Source organism: Pan paniscus, chromosome 19, assembly GCF_029289425.2.
Source record: "Pan paniscus chromosome 19, NHGRI_mPanPan1-v2.0_pri, whole genome shotgun sequence".
In the NCBI taxonomy this organism is placed as follows: domain Eukaryota; kingdom Metazoa; phylum Chordata; class Mammalia; order Primates; family Hominidae; genus Pan; species Pan paniscus.
The window spans coordinates 18,085,946-18,102,133 of NC_073268.2; the positions used below are offsets into that span (position 1 = coordinate 18,085,946).

At 43.4% G+C, this 16,188-nt stretch overlaps 1 protein-coding gene and 1 non-coding gene across 14 annotated transcripts in view; both read right to left on the minus strand.

The window, feature by feature from the left end:
- The window catches only part of GOSR2 (golgi SNAP receptor complex member 2), a 44,140-nt gene extending 36,174 nt beyond the window's left edge, over positions 1 to 7,966 (minus strand). For 8 of the 13 annotated variants that reach the window (XR_008621666.1, XR_008621665.1, XM_055101431.2 and 5 more), the window contains exons 1-2: positions 7,605 to 7,966; positions 1,261 to 1,325 (exon numbers count right to left, since the gene is read on the minus strand). Coding sequence is in view for 11 of the 13 variants with exons in the window: in XM_055101431.2 (XP_054957406.1) it covers positions 1,261 to 1,325; positions 7,605 to 7,633 (94 nt within the window). In the remaining 2 variants the exon portion in view is untranslated. The remainder of the gene's footprint in view (positions 1 to 1,260; positions 1,326 to 7,604) is intronic. The other 5 variants (XM_055101430.1, XM_034941556.3, XM_014341974.5 and 2 more) reach the window with 2 other exon arrangements.
- Positions 7,967 to 9,572: 1,606 nt separating this feature from the next.
- LOC112437671 (U6atac minor spliceosomal RNA) lies at positions 9,573 to 9,698 on the minus strand. Its single transcript, XR_003026229.1, has one exon. It is a non-coding gene; the product is annotated as a U6atac minor spliceosomal RNA (small nuclear RNA).
- Positions 9,699 to 16,188: the final 6,490 nt, after the last annotated feature.

Here is a 16,188-nt window from a genome sequence, read left to right on the forward strand (position 1 = left end):
GTAGAAATAAATTTCCTACCTTTAGAAAATAAACATGCAAAGGTTGTCCAAATAAATACTTTAAGCTAAATTTTCTGATATAGGTCTCTTTTCCTTTGGGATTCTCAGACGTGGATTATAAATACCTAGAAAAAGGCTGCCAATTGAATTCCCTATAGTAATGAGTTTTTTTTTTTTATTAAAAAAAAAAAAAGCATAAAGGAAGGGGAAGATTAGTATGTGAAACATACAGAGAAGAGTTCCCTTAAGGCTTTCTTCCCTTAAAGCTTTCTGTAAGAATGGGTGGGCTGAGCAATGTTGACGTCCCCAAAATAAACCAAATATCAATAGGAAAGGCCCAGGAAAGAATCCACAGAGGTAAAGAGATACGACAAATACGGTCATTTTCCTTATCCCTTTCGATAAGACAGTCAAAATGACCTCTTTCCATTTCTAATCATGTAACAATGAGATTGCTGAGAAGGCAAACAAAGTCCGATGAACAAAGAAGCTAAACTGTGCACAAAAGAAAGCATCCAGACTGCTTCTTGCCCCATAAAGAAGTGACAGCAGTGACACTGCCCCTTCCTAGCCCTTTGCGCCCACAGTGAACAAAGACAGTTGAGATTAGAACAAGGTGGGGCACAGAACCAAGAACAGAGCTGCTTTTGAAGCTGCGAAAGGAGACATGAGAGAACAGGAGGAATGGGTCCTGAGGGAGCCCAGCAGTGGGGTGGGTAGGCAGCCCCCGCAGGTGGTGTCCATATGACCAACTCAGAAAAAGGACCTTTCCTCAGAATAGAAAAAAAAAAAAAATGAAAAAAAAACCAAAAAACCAGCATGCTTCTCAAAAGAAACCATGCTGTGGGAACTAAACTAATTAATATTGCTGTTCGTTTCTGAATAATCCTCCTAAGAAGCCACAGTTCTCAGCTCAGAAGAAATGGCCAATTCCAGTTAAACATCTCTGAATTTTTATGGAGTACATTCCTCTAAGGACTAGGTAATTAGATTAAGACAGATGGAGGCAAGCGCTTCCATTCCCATAGGGCCATGTCAGGTTGAGTGGAGGGGTAATGGGGGATAAGACTTGTGGGATTCCAAAGGGCACACTCAGGGAAATCAGTGACTTTGCCATAGGGTTTTTCTGTCCACCCTAACAACAAAACTCATTCCACGCTGAATCATTAAGCCCCCGAGGCAGAGTGCAGTCAGGAAGCCCAGCCCATTAGCACCCTGTCATCAGAGAAAGGACTCTGGTCTCCACAGTTAATTACTCACTGTGCACAGACTGCTTGTCTGCCGTCTCCAGGCGTCCCATGCAAGACTGGATCTCGTGGACCTGCCTATCAAAGGAAGAGGGAGGAAATGAGTGAGACAGGAGTAATCAACAGCGCTTCAGTCAGGAAGGACAATTTTTCTGATGCCAACATGTAACTGATTTAAATCGACAGCATCACTGAACTGTAAAATTTGTATGTGGCACTTTAGGTCCCACGTTTTGGCATGGTTTCTAATATCTTAACTACTAACAATAACACTGATAGGCAGATTATGGGTGCTTACCATATCCAAGATACTCTGCCAAATCAATAACCCTATGAGGAAAGTACCATTATCATCCTCATTTTATAAAAACTGAAGCCCAGAAAGGTTATGTAACTTGTTCAAGATCACACAGCAAGTGATAAACCTCAAACTGAACCCGGCCAATCCTACTTTCTGTTCTACGACCTAATGTGCTAAGCACTGGCCTGTACTAGGAAGAGTCAAAGGGCAAGGGAGATATAATCCTTGTCCTTGAGAAACAACATAATGAGGAATGACAGGCTAAACAGACATGAACAAGCCCTGGGAAGATTCACCAGAAAAGCAATACACATAAGTATAAACAAACAGAAAGAGGGGCAGCTCTGCACAGCGGTGTCACAGGCAAGCAGACAGAGGGGTGGGGCTGAGAAAGAGAAACCAGGTAAGTTATGTGGATGGAAAGAGTTCTGAGCATCGCTGTGAAGAAGGGAGACATCATTTGGTGATGGAAGATAGAAGAAAATGATATGCAAAAATTCATTCAAGACATGTGGATTACAAGTAGGGTGGGCTGCTTGAAAGGGAATCGGGTCGGGGGAGAGGATGCTGAAGTGACTCACTGGAGGAAACCATTCAGAGGAAGACCCTGAGACAGGGACCTCCTGTTTGGTAAACATCTTTCTCCGACAATATCAAGGAACGAAGGAACTGCCATCTCATTTGGAAATGCAACACTGTACCCTGGATCTGGGTAACACTCTCTGGAGGCTTCCCACGGTCTGGCCAAGGTCATCCTCAAGACCCCCTTCCTAATGGTCCTCCATGATCAGTCCTCGGGATACTGCTTATGCTGGCCCCACCATCCACTTCCTGGTGCTCACGGTGGAGGTTTCCCCAAGTTAGGGCCCACATGAAGGGGGCCTGCTGGACTCTCACATCATCCCCAACGCTGGAGGAAAGGTCAGCAACCATTCTGCATCGTGAGCAATGCAAACCAGGACCCCAAATTTACCAATGCCAGCCAGGCACCCAACTTTGGCTTCAGCTTGTGCCCAGTCTTTTCCAGGGCTTCCCTATGGCCTCCAGATATGCCCTCGGGCACCAAAAGAAGCTGGGTGAGCTGTCAAATGACTCCCCAGGGTGCTCCTAGGCAAGACCTGTGGCCCTGAGAAGCAACTAGAAATCACTGCTAGAGTCCGAGACCAGGCCGTTGCTTCCGGAAAGTAAGTCTGGGATATTGTGGGATGATGCGGGGGTGTGGAGGTATGGGGGCTGATGTAGGAATGCAGCCTGAGGTAGCCGACACCTGAAGCAGGGCAACCAAGGGAACAGGTACAGGGGACCGGAGGGTAACGGGGACAGAAAGGAGAATTAGGACTCTAAGGAAGTCCTGACGCAGGCTGTGAGGTAAATTTTCAATGCTGATTTAACAGAAAAATCTGAAAGTTGGTAATATGATCAACACGAACAGTGACATAATAAAAAGGGGGGAGGTAAAGAATAGCCAAGACCACTCTGAAGGAGGGGGAGGAATGACTTGTCCCACCTGCCATTATGACTTACAAAGCAGTAACAATGGAAACAATATGGCGGCAGTGCAGGTGCAGACAGACAAGGAAAGGCAAACCCTACAGCTGGCCCAAGAGGAAAGAAACAGCCTAGACACAGCCCCACGTTATTTGGGAGCTTTTGAAAGAAGGGACTACAATAAATGCCAACAGCTCCGGTTTGTTACCCGTACAGAAAAAGGCCACCTCAGGTAACACATAAAAATAAACTCAAGCTCACTTAAAACCCAAATGGAAAAAGCAAAGCAGCTTTCAAACTTTCTGAAGAAAATACAGGTGTGCATAAATGACCTCGGGTTACAGAAGATTTCTTAAATAAGACAAAATCCAAAAACTACCCACCCCCACAAAACCCACAAACCACAAAGAAAAAAATGGATACATCTGACAACATGAAAACAAAAAACTTCTGTACACCAAAGCCACAAAATAAACAAATGAATGGCACAGACTGGAGGGTATCTGCAGCAGATAACAAAGGATTGACGTGCAGAAAATATATAAAGAATTGTTACAAATCAATACAAAAAGTCAAACAAGGCATTTTTTTTAAATGAAAAAAGGGCAAATGACAGAAAAGAAAACCCAAATGGTCAATCAATATACAAAATGACACTCAACTAGGAAAACACAAATGAAAAGCAATGAGATCACATTTCTTCAGCCCATCAAACTGACAAATATTTTAAAGTTTGGGGACATATGCATTAATAAGGAAATAGGGAAACTAGAACTCTCATACCCAGCTGGTAGGATTATAAATTGGTAAAACACTTTAAATGCTTTCTGACAATAACTAGTAGAATAAAGCATGTGTCCATGCTATGACCCAGAAGTTTGAGGAATGTGTCCTAGAGAGGTTCTGGCATACCCTGAGGAGATGTACATGGCAGGACGTTCATCAAAGCACTTTTGTACAGGCCCATAATCCACTGACTTTTCCCATCAAATCTCTATTTGCTTTGAACCAATCAGAGACGATGTGGCCAATAATACAATTCCAGCGGCTACATTTCATGCTAAGAAAACAAAGCAAGTATGAATGGCAAGGTGGGAACTACTAATATGCCAAGTGCAAAATCTGTCTCAAACTGAACTGGGAATTCTAACACAACACAACACACTGGAAGTCCATAAGAAACAGGTGATACACAAGCATGACTTGGGAGCGTGGACATGAGGAAAAAGAAGAAGTCTTAGCCCTCTCTAGCATGGGGTCCATGGTGGGCTTGGGTGATAATATAACAAAGCAGAGAAATAGTAGCAAATAAGCCAGGGTCATTGTAGCTGTCTTTAAAAAAGGTTTACAGAAGATCTAGGAAGAATTTTTTAATGGAAGTGCTTTTTAAAAGTTCATGAAACTACTCACCACCCCCCATCACCCCATAACATCCACTTTGCATCCAGGCTGCCTCTGACCATGATGAACATGAAAACGCTGTGTAACCTACACAGCATCATTTAAGTTTGTTGTTAACTTTACTTAAAAGTAGTGGCAACAATCTGGTCATTTTCATTTCACTCACTTTGCCTTCACATTTCGCTCATTAAAGGGCAAAATCTATAAAGGAAAAACATGATCTTGAGATAAGGTAATAGTTCTTAAGCTCCGCTGTTCAGGAAAAAAAATGGTCTTGAGATAAGGTAACAGTTCTTAAGCCTACCTGCTCATCAAAACCACCTGGGGAGCTTGTTAAATGTAGTGCTTCTTGTGTCCTGGACATACGATAAGGTCCAGGACAGGAGACTGATCTTGGACTACATAGGGGACAAATGTGGTCACCTTTACAACCATTGGGATCTCAAAAATAGAAGCCTGGCTATTAGCTCCTCTATAAAGTTCACCTAAATTAAACATTTAAGTGTAAAATGTTTATTGTTTTTCATCCTTTATTTTCATTCATTCATTGTTCAGGTAGGTTCAGGAGTTTTCAAGTAACTTTAATATGTCAATCTAATTCCAATGTACTCAATGTATTCAGTGACACGGCAAGAGATAATCACAAACTGGGTTCAAAGTTCCAGTAAAATTAATAAGTTCAGCTACTGTTGTGTCAACTCAGCTACAATCACTAATTTCTGCAGTTGCGAAAGTTCATTGCTGGTGCTCACTGGACTCCACGTGTTTCCTGTGAAAGTCATTCAGTCATCAGTTCTGTTATCATGGAACTGAAAGGAGCCTTACAGTTTAACCAGCCCAAATTATAATATCATTCTACAGATGAGGAAAAATAAAGTAAGGAGGTCTAGAACCAGAACTCCCACTCCTGGTTCAGCACTGGAGAGGAAAGATGGACAAGATACTGCAGCATAAAACAAGGTAAACTCCTCGAGGGCAGGGCTGTGCTGCCAGCACTGAGAATGGTGCACAGCACATAGCAGGTGCTCAATAAATATTCAATGAATTAATGAGTGTCGGGGTAGCAGAGGGCCTAATAGTTGTGGGGCAAAGCTGGCCCACTGCTTGTTTTGATAAATAAAATTGTACTGGAACACAGGTACATCAATTAGTTTACATATTGTCTATGGCTGTTTTCCCAATATAACAGCAGAGTAGTAACTACAGAGACCGTATAGCCCACAGAGCCTAAAATATTTACTACCTGGCCCTTAATAGAAAAAACTGGCAAGCTGCTAGAGTCCAAGGGTGCATTGTTGGAGGCCTACAGAGCATCTACACTCCACACACCTTGTTTGGGGTACCATTTAGAATTCCTCTTCTGAGCCATGCAGTTTTCTCTGTGATTAGCTGCACTGAAAACAGGTAGTCTAAGACTCTCTAAATAAAGTTATTCTTGAATATAAAATGGGTCATGGCCTTCTTGGCAACATCCTTTAACTAAATTAACTAGATAAGACCATACATAACAGATTAACTTCAAGGCACTACTATGCCCATTGTGCCCTGCTATTGTGAAAGATAGGCCCTTTCTTAGTAACATGAACATAATTTCGTTTCATTCTTTCTCTAAATTACTCACAGACTAGTTTTAAGTCCCTTCCTATAATGTTTATGTGAGAATAGGGCTCCCCAGTGTAAAAGAAAATTCTGTCATTACAAAGTAGGTTCTGTATTTTCGCCTGTCCAAATGAAACACCTCATCGCCAAAATAAAAGAAACCCATAAACTTAGAAAATGAAAGAGAAAGAGGATCATCACCCTCTTATTCCTCATGCTTCAGGGCATTTCATTTCCAGGCCTTGGGAGTGTGATTTTAAGTGTTTTAATCAACAAAACTACAGTATAAGTTTGAAAGTTCTCAATAGGATAGGTATATACCTCAAAAAATTGAAAAGAGAAACTAAAACAGATACTTCTACACCAGAGTTCATAGCAGTATTATTCTCAACAGCCCAATGGTGGAAACAACTCAAGTGCCCATCAACAGATGAATGGATAACAAAATGTGGTAGACACATACAACGGAATATTATTCAGTCATAAAACAGAATGAAATTCTGGTAACAGGCTACAATATAGATGAACCCTGAAAACATTAAGTGAAATAAGCCAGATACAAAAGGACAAATTCTGTATGACTCCACTTATATTAAGTATCTAGAATAGGTAAATTCATAGAGAGAAGTAAAACAGAGGTTACTAGGTGTTCTGGAAGGAAGAAATGAAGTGCTACTGATTAACAGGCACACTGGGATGACGAAAAAGTTCTGGAAATGGATCGTAGTGATGTAAGTTGTGAATGTACTCAATGTCACTGAATTGTACACTTAAAAATTGTTAAAACAGTAAATCTTATGTTGTGTATATTTTACAATAAAAAATAAAAATCATAAAATTCCGTCCCTCCAAAACAGGGTAAAAATCATAATTCTGCCCCCCGCCCCCAAAAATAGGGTAAGTATGGCCCCATTAATACTCAACTACGTATCTCAGCAATTCCAAAAGTGCAGGACGATGCGAATAAAGGACACTACCAAGGAATTTAAGTTATGAGAAACTAAATTACAATTTGATTTTCTTAGCGATAACCTGTAACCAGATACGATTAACAAGTAATAATAGTGAATGCTACGTGGACAGCAATTTCTTTGTACCATAAAAATGTGGTCTTTAGTATAAATCGAATAAGAATACAAATACTTTCCCGTACGTCCCTTGACTCTCCAATTAAACAGTACACTCCTACGGCCAGGGGCCGTGTCTCCTACTCCGTGTCTCCTCTCGAGGTCTACCAACCAGGAGCACCGAGTTGACAAGTGCTGGACAAAGTTTTATAACCTGCAGGTGCCAGTTTCCCGTCACCCAGTCTACCCAGCAGGTAGTCACGAACTTGCAGACCCCAGGAGTCATCTGCCCCACGTCTCCAGGCCCCAGCCTGAACCCACTGTCTGTGGCTGACCTGGGAGTCCCGCCAAGGATTAAGCACTTCGGAGGCATCCCCAGCAGTGCCCTGGCGGAAAAACTCGGCCTCTACCCTGGCTGACGTCCGAGGCCTCAGCCCCAGAAGCCAGGCTCACCTAGCCTCGCCTCGTCTAGCCCCTGCCCGTTCCCCGACCGGCCCTCACTTGTGCGTTTGCTGGTACAGGGGCTCCATGTCGCCGGCCCGGCAGGCCACGGCTCCGGCTCTGGCTTCCTCGGAACACGTCCTCACAGCCCCACTTCCGGTTTCCGGCTTCCGGTCGCAGGACCCTCCCTCCCCTGCCGGCCAGGGCTGCCCGCACGCGCGCCTTACTAGCAGTGGTTGCGAGATCGGAGAAGGGGAAGGAGAAATGAGGCCGGCGACGGAAGGATAAGTGTAGTCACAGGCTCGGCTTCACGTGAAGGGCAAGGCGGTGTACATGTTCGCTGAAGGCTAGCCTCAGGATTCAGTCAGGCGTTAGGAAGGACAATCGCGGGATACTAACGAGAGGTCCTCAGAGCAAAGTTGAAGGCGAGCCGCGATCATCTGCTGTTCTCTGCCGCAGAGAGGACGGGAGGTTCTTGCTTGGCTTCTCTTTAAACCATTTAATCGGGGGTCTGGAGATTTCGCTCTTCACTGTTTTTCCTGGCGCAAGCTTTTCCTGTTTCGCATTTGTCTACTCACTCTCCCGCCTATCTACCCCCCATTCCTATTTATCCATCCAGTAAACCTACATTGAATGAGTGGTTATTATGTGTCATGTGTAAAGTAGGGAAAACCGGGTTCCTCCTGCCCTCAAAGAGGTTCTGGTCTGGGAAAGGAAATAAGATATGTGTACTCTCAAAAGACAAAATTACAAGAAATGTAGTTATAGATTTTTTTTCTTTTATTATTTTTTATTATTATACTTTAAGTTCTAGGGTACATGTGCACAACGTGCAGGGTTGTTACATATGTATACATGTGCCATGTTGGTGTGCTGCACCCATTAACTCGTCATTTACATTAGGTATATCTCCTAATGCTATCCCTTCCCCCTCTCCCCACCCCACAACAGGCCCCGAAGTGTGATGTCCCCCTTCCTGTGTCCAAGTGTTCTCATTGTTCAGTTCCCACCTATGAGTGAGAACATGTAATGTTTGTTTTTTTGTCCTTGCGATAGTTTGCTGAGAATGATGGTTTCCAGCTTCATCCATGTCCCTACAAAGGACATGAACTCATCATTTTTTATGGCTGCATAGTATTCCATGGTGTATATATGCCACATTTTCTTAATCCAGTCTATCATTGTTGGACATTTGGGTTGGTTCCAGGTCTTTGCTATTGTGAATAGTGCTGCAATAAACATACGTGTAAATGTGTCTTTATAGCAGCATGATTTATAATCCTTTGGGTATATACCCAGTAATGGGATGGCTGGGTCAAATGGTATTTCTAGTTCTAGATCCCTGAGAAATCTCCACACTGTCTTCCACAATGGTTGAACCAGTTTACAGTCCCACCAACAGTGTAAAAGTGTTCTTATTTCTTCACATCCTCTCCAGCAGCTGTTGTTTCCTGACTTTTTAATGATCGCCATTCTAACTGGTGTGAGATGGTATCTCATTGTGGTTTTGATTTGCATTTCTCTGATGGCCAGTGATGATGAGCATTTTTTCATGTGTCTGTTGGCTGCATAAATGTCTTCTTTTGAGAAGTGTCTGTTCATATCCTTCACCCACTTGTTGATGGGGTTGTTTGTTTTTTTCTTGTAAATTTGTTTGAGTTCATTGTAGATTCTGGATATCAGCTCTTTGTCAGATGAGTAGATTGCAAAAATTTTCTCCCATTCTGTAGGTTGCCTGTTCACTCTGATGGTAGTTTCTTTTGCTGTGCAGAAGCTCTTTAGTTTAATTAGATCCCATTTGTCAATTTTGGCTTTCGTTGTCATTGCTTTTGGTGTTTTAGACATGAAGTCCTTGCCCATGCCTATGTCCTGAATGGTATTGCCTAGGTTTTCTTCTAGGGTTTTTATGGTTTTAGGTCTAACATGTAAGTCTTTAATCCATCTTGAATTAATTTTTGTATAAGGTGTAAGGAAGGGATCCAGTTTCAGCTTTCTACATATGGCTAGCTAGTTTTCCCAGCACCATTTCAAAAACGATGGTTAGATCCCACGAAGTAGGTGGTAATGCCTTAACCGTATGCGTGTTGTTAGACCCAAGGGCCTCTTCCATCCTTGTCAAAGGGAGTGCTAACCTTCTCTCCTTTCATACAACACAGTTACAGATCTTAACTGGCTATTTGCGATTCTAGCACCAGGCAACACCTTATTCTATAAAATAGAATGAGTATTCTGATGAGCTGAGCAGAGGAGATTATCTTTATAGACAGAAAAGGGCTGAAAAAAAAAAGCAGAAACAAAGAACAAGTTTCAAAGTTATTTTACTTGTATTGGTTAAGGCAGAAGGGACTTCCTTTATCATGGGGATATGGCTATTTTCCCTCTCTTCTGATTTCTCCTAAGGTCAGATGAGCAGCTTAATTTTGGCTTTGTGGCTTGGAACTTTAGCATGAGTGACTCTATTTTGGTTTGGCCTGTTGCGCCTAGTGCAGGAGCTCAGTCCAAACCAATGGCTTTCTATGAATTTTATGTATCAAGACAAACATTCTAGAAGGTAGAAAATCCAAAGAGATTGAGCTGAGCTGGGGGTCGTCTCTAGGAGGAGATTTAGGAGAGACTTAATGAAGGGGTGGCATTTGAGCTGGGACTGGGTTTGGACACTTCTCTGTCTCCACATAGGCTATCCCGTTTCCATTCTCCAAGCTTATCTGCTATTCCTCCCAAGGCAGGAGATGTTCTTTTCTTGGACAAGTTGATACTTCTCTTTTCCTGGATCCTGGATCCCACCCAGTTTTGTGTCCCAAGAGACTGTCCACCCATGTACATTCTTTACCTAAAATTATTTTTTTCACTTTTTCTATAATTGAGCATCTGCAATGTACCACGCACAGATACTGGAGATAGGAACACAAGCAAGACACAGCCCTAAAACCTCCCATATCTCTCACGGTCTGTTGGGAGAACTAATCATACCCTCAAGCTACATTATTAAGTAGAATACATGCTACAATTGATACAAAGTACCATTTCCGTGGGAAGGGCAAGAACGGTTCACGGACAAAATAGCATATGAATAGGACCTTCAAGAATCAATAGAATTTTAACAGTGTCTTGTGTATACTAACCACTCTGAAAATGTTTATTGTGTCTGCCTGGTAGAGATGAAGAGGAGGGCATTTGAGGCTGAGGGAATAGCTTGAGCAAAGGCAAACAGAAGGAAAGAACATGAATCTCCTCTGGCTGGATTCAGGGTGTTTGGGGCAATAATAGTAGTCGAAGAAAGGTTAGAACGAGATCATAGGAATTTTTTTTTCTTTTTTTTCTTTCTTTCTTTTTTTTTCCTTTTTTTTTTTTTTTTTTGAGATGGAGTCTCGCTCTGTTGCTCAGGCTGGAATGCAATGGTGCAATCTTGGTTCACTGCAACCTCCGCCTCCTGGGTTCAAGCAATTTTCCTGCCTCAGCCTCCCGAGTAGCTAGGATTACAGGCACCCACCACCACGCCCAGCTAATTTTTGTATTTTTAGTAGAGACAGGGTTTCACCATGTTGGTCAGGCTGGTCTCGAACTCCCGACCTCAGATGATCCACCCACTTTGGCCTCCCAAAGTGCTGGGGTTACAGGCGTGAGCCACTGCGCCTGGCCAGGAAATCTTAAATGTCAGCATTGGGTTTTTATTTATAGATTTTTATTCTGCAGGTAGTTGGAAGCTATCAGAAAAATCTATCAGAGGATAGTAATGTAAAAAATTTCTCAAATAATTTTCATGCCTATGTCTTGTTTTCCTTTGGGTCTCATGGCATCCCTGGGAGGTGGATAAGGCAGATAAGGAAATTGAAGTCCAGAAGATCTCCCTTCTGCCTCTCAGTCTCTTAAGTCTTTATACGTATTTAGGCCTTCCTCTAAATAGAAGAAAATTCCACTCTCCAGCTTACTGCATTTTTAACTTATATCCCATTTTTTCTTTTTCTTGTATGGCTAAACCACTTGGATAATTGATATATACTGCTGATATTCTCTTGGCATGACTTACCCTCCAGCCTCTCCTTCATTTTACTAGAACGTTTTCTAGGCTCACCAGAGTCCACTTGACTTAGTCCATTGGTCTCCTTCCATAAATCATCCTACATTATAGATTCATTGAGCTGATAACTGTGTGTCAAGCACAATGCAAGGGCTGATATACAAAGATGAGTAAGACACCACCTTACCATAGAAGCTCTTTAATATACTGGGAGGTAAACATCTATACAGATAATAGATAATTAGAATCCTATGTGGTGAGTGTGGGGTACAGTAATTGGGAACTGTGGGATGACAAGGAGGGAACACTTAGCCCAGTTTAGTGACTCAAGAGAGATTCAAAGAGGAGATGATACCTAAACTGAATCTTGGAAGATAAGGCCAGTGGGGAAAACATCCCAGGAGGAGGAAACAGCGTACACAAAAGCAAAGATATATGATGTGCAGGGGAAACTACAAGCAGTTTGAAGTTACTAGAACATAATGCACAAAAAGACAAAAGACAAGGCCAGAAAGGTAGCCTGTGGCCAAGTCAGTCTAAGGAGCTTGGACTTCATTCTGTAGGAGGGAGGGAGCTGCAGTCCAATGACCCTTGTGGTTCAGGGGGAGCTATTTCATTAGTACTTCATTGGTGAGTAGTGCTCTGGGAAATTTTGTGTGTGTGTGTGTGTGTGTGTGTGTGTGTCTGCCTGCTATAGCTCTATCAGGTTGGTGCAAAAATAATTGTGGTTTTGCAATTACTTTTAATGGCAAACCATAATTACTTTTGCACCAACCTGATACCTACATACCTATCTATTTATCTATCACGTTGACAGGACTGTATCTAGGTTTTGTGGAGCCCCAAGCAAATGTTTCTGTGGGCCCAGTCTGTATATGCAATTTGATTAAAAACTGTGTTATAGGCTGGGGGCGGTGGTTCACGCCTGTAATCCCAGCACTTAGTGAGGCCAAGGTGGGCGGATGACGAGGTCAAGAGATCAAGACCTTCCTGGCCAACATGGTGAAACCTCTTCTCTACTAAAAATACAAAAACTAGCTGGGCATGGTGGCACGTGCCTGTAGTCCCAGCTACTCGGGAGGCTGAGGCAGGAGAATTGCTTGAACCCGGGAGGCGGAGGTTGCGGTGAGCTGAGATCACGCCGCTGCACTCTAGCCTGGGTGACAGAGCGAGATTCCGTATCAAAAAACAAACAAACAAACAAAACTGTGTTATAAAATTCATGGACTCGTGAGGAATAGTGATTTAACAACAAAGATTTAGAATAATTAGTAGAGAAAAGTACTTAGATATTTGTTTATTGTCTAATAAGTGCATGTGAATATTCTTTACAGTGTTCAGGCACCATCGCTTTCTGTCTGGGTCCAGGAACTATCTCTTTATGTTATTGTCAAATGTGCTATTTCTCACTAGTTTCTGGCTACATGAGAAAAGGGGAACAACGTTGTTATTCACAATACCATGACTCTTCAGAACCTGTTTGTATTGGCCTATGTAGCTTTCTTTGCCCCTCCAGTTCCTAATGCCATTTATTTAAAGCTGGTACTGCAGAGAGTCCCCACTAAGGCAACGCCAAGCGGAAATGTGGGATTGGAGCCACCACATAGTCTGCAGTAGGGCAGTACCTAGTGAAGCAGTGGGAATGGAGCCATCTCCAAGACCACAAAACTGTAGTCCTACCAGTATGCAACTCCAGCCTGGGAACTGTAGGCAGGAGACTCAATCCATCAGAGCTGCTGCATGGACCAAGCCTAGAAAGGCTGTAGAGGTGGGACTGCCCAAAGCTTTGGGGGCCCAGCCTCCCAGCATGTCCAGGAGTGGGACATGAATCAGAGATTATTCTCTAGCTTTAAGACTTAATGTTGTTTTCCCTGTTGGGTTTTGGACTTACTTGGGACCAGTTACCCTTCTTTTCTTGCCTAGTTCTCACTTTTGGAATGGGAATGTCTATCCTATGCCTGTACCACCATTGTAGTTTGGAAAAAGATAACTTGTTTTGATTTCACAGGCTCACAGCTGGAGGAATTTGCCTTGGGATGAATCATGCCTTGAGTCTCACCTATATCTGATTTAGATGAGACTTTGGACTTCGGGCTTTTGAGTTGTTGCTGGATTGAGTTAAGACTTTTGGGACTATTGGGATGGAATGAATACATTTTGCAAGTGAGAAGGACATAAATTTGGCGGGGGGCCAGGGGGAGAATTTTATGCTTTGAATGTGTCCCCCCAAATTCATATGTTGGAAACTTGGCTGCCATTGTGGCAGTACTGAAAGGTGGGGCCTTTGGGAGGCAATTGGGTCACAAGGACAGAGCCTTCACGAATGGATTGATGTTGTTACTACAGGAGTGGACTCCTGATAAAAGGATAAGTTTGGCTGCCATTGTCTGTCTGTTTCATGTACTAACTTCTGCCTTTCACTTTTCCATCGTGGGATGAACTTCACCAGATGACGGTGCCATGCTCTTGGACTTACCAACCTCCAGAACTGTGAGGTGAATAAACGTCTTTTCTTTAAACATTACCCAGTGTGTGGTATTCTATTATGGCAGCAGAAAATAGACTAAGACAGCTGGTTGTGTTGATAATGCCATTTATTTAATGCTGGTTACATCGTTACTCATGATGCTGCACAATTCTTCACTCTACCTACAAATACTGGCTTCATAACTCAAAGTTTGTTCCTGTGCTTCTTTAGTGATGACACCAATGGCAAGTTTTGCTTAGAGTATGCAGAAAAATGTGAATAAAATTTCACCGATCAGAGTTTTATATGTATGTTTACAACAATATAGCATCCAACCACATCTTCTCTTGAATTCTTTAGGCCTTAATCACTGAATTCCTAGAAGGTGATCTCTTTCAGTGTTGACTGCACCCATGCCTTCCACACACTGAAATCAGTTGTCAGGGGAGGGAGTGGATAGGCTCAGGGCCCATGGGTGGAGCAAGAAGAGAAGTTCCATTCATGTAAGGAACATCTGGCCCTCACCTGGAACAGCTTAAAACCAACCCAGTATCTCATGAGATCACTATATTGATCAGAGGCAAGAGAGGACATTGATTGTAAAAGCTGGTTGGCCTTACAGCATAATGGTCTTGAATGGAGAAGATAGGCATGGCCACTTCTGGAGGATTGCCTGACATGTGTTGCAAAGCCTTGGAGAGGGGTGAACACCTTGTACCAGCTGGAGGTGGGGTACCCCAGCAGTCAGGTTAAAGGATGCATCCACTCTCATTATTGTGTCATGTCAGAGGTGGCACTGTGGTCATAAATGTGGTGAGAGCCAGGGCATTGACCCACACAGGTGGCTCAACCTCAAGGGTTGGTGGTGAACTGTTAGTAGCCCAGAGTTCTGAACTCATATATCCAATGTGAATCACCCCAAATTAGCCAATCAGTACCATTCTAGTGGCCCAGTATTATTCAATGCCATAAAATAAATACTGTGCTGGTCAGCAGAAGCAATCTACTTGTCAGGTTGCCCTGGACAACCCCATAGGCATGAGCCCTGAACCGCCTCAGGGCATTTGGCCAACCACACAGATCAAGAGGTGGGTCACAGAGTACTCTGAAGAGAAACCAACTGGATGATCCCAGCCACTGAAGAGAACTTAGAATATTTCTTTTTTTTTTTTTTTTTTTTGAGACGGAGTCTTGCTCTGTCGCCCAGGCTGGAGTGCAGTGGCGCGATCTCGGCTCACTGCAAGCTCCGCCTCCCGGGTTCACGCCATTCTCCTGCCTCAGCCTCCCAAGTAGCTGGGACTACAGGCGCCCGCTACCACGCCCGGCTAATTTTTTGTATTTTTAGTAGAGACGGGGTTTCACCGTGTTAGCCAGGATGGTCTCGATCTCCTGACCTCGTGATCCGCCCGCCTCGGCCTCCCAAAGTGCTGGGATTACAGGCGTGAGCCACCGCGCCCGGCCGAGAACTTAGAATATTTCAAGAAGAGCACTCAAAAGTGTGGGGTCCCCTGAGAATCTGGCCTGGGGCCTGAGCTAGGGACCCTGCTTGCCTAGGTCTTAGCGCAAATTGTGTAATAAAATAGAGATGATCTCATATTCTTTGCTACTGCTACCATTGAGAGGTGGAGTCTAGTTTTATTCCCTCTAAACCTGAGCTGGTCTTAATGACTTCCTGGACCAACAGAATATGAAAGAAGTGAAATTCTGGGATTTTCAAGGCCAGGTTATAAGAAGCCCTGCAGCTTCCACTCAGCTTCTTGCAGCACTTACTCTGGGAGCCCCAGCCATCATGGAAGAAGCCCAGCAACCTGAGGCCACCATGGTGGAAAGGCCACGTGTAGGGGCTCCCGTTACCATTCCCAGCTGAGTCCAGTCTTCCAGCCATTCCCACCAAGGCATCATACATGTGGGCAAAGCCATATCGTACCCTCTGTGTCTATCTGTCAGCTGAATCCTACTGTGTGACCTCTGTAGACTCCATCTGAAATAGAATTGCCCAGCTGAGCCTCTGGTTGAATTCCTGTCCCACAAAATCAAGAGATATAGTAAAATGGATGAATTTTAAGCCACTGACTTTTGGGCTAATTTGTTATGCAGCAATAGATAACCAACCTCAAAGAGTTTCTCATGTAGTTGGGATGAGAGGGTACAGGGCTTAT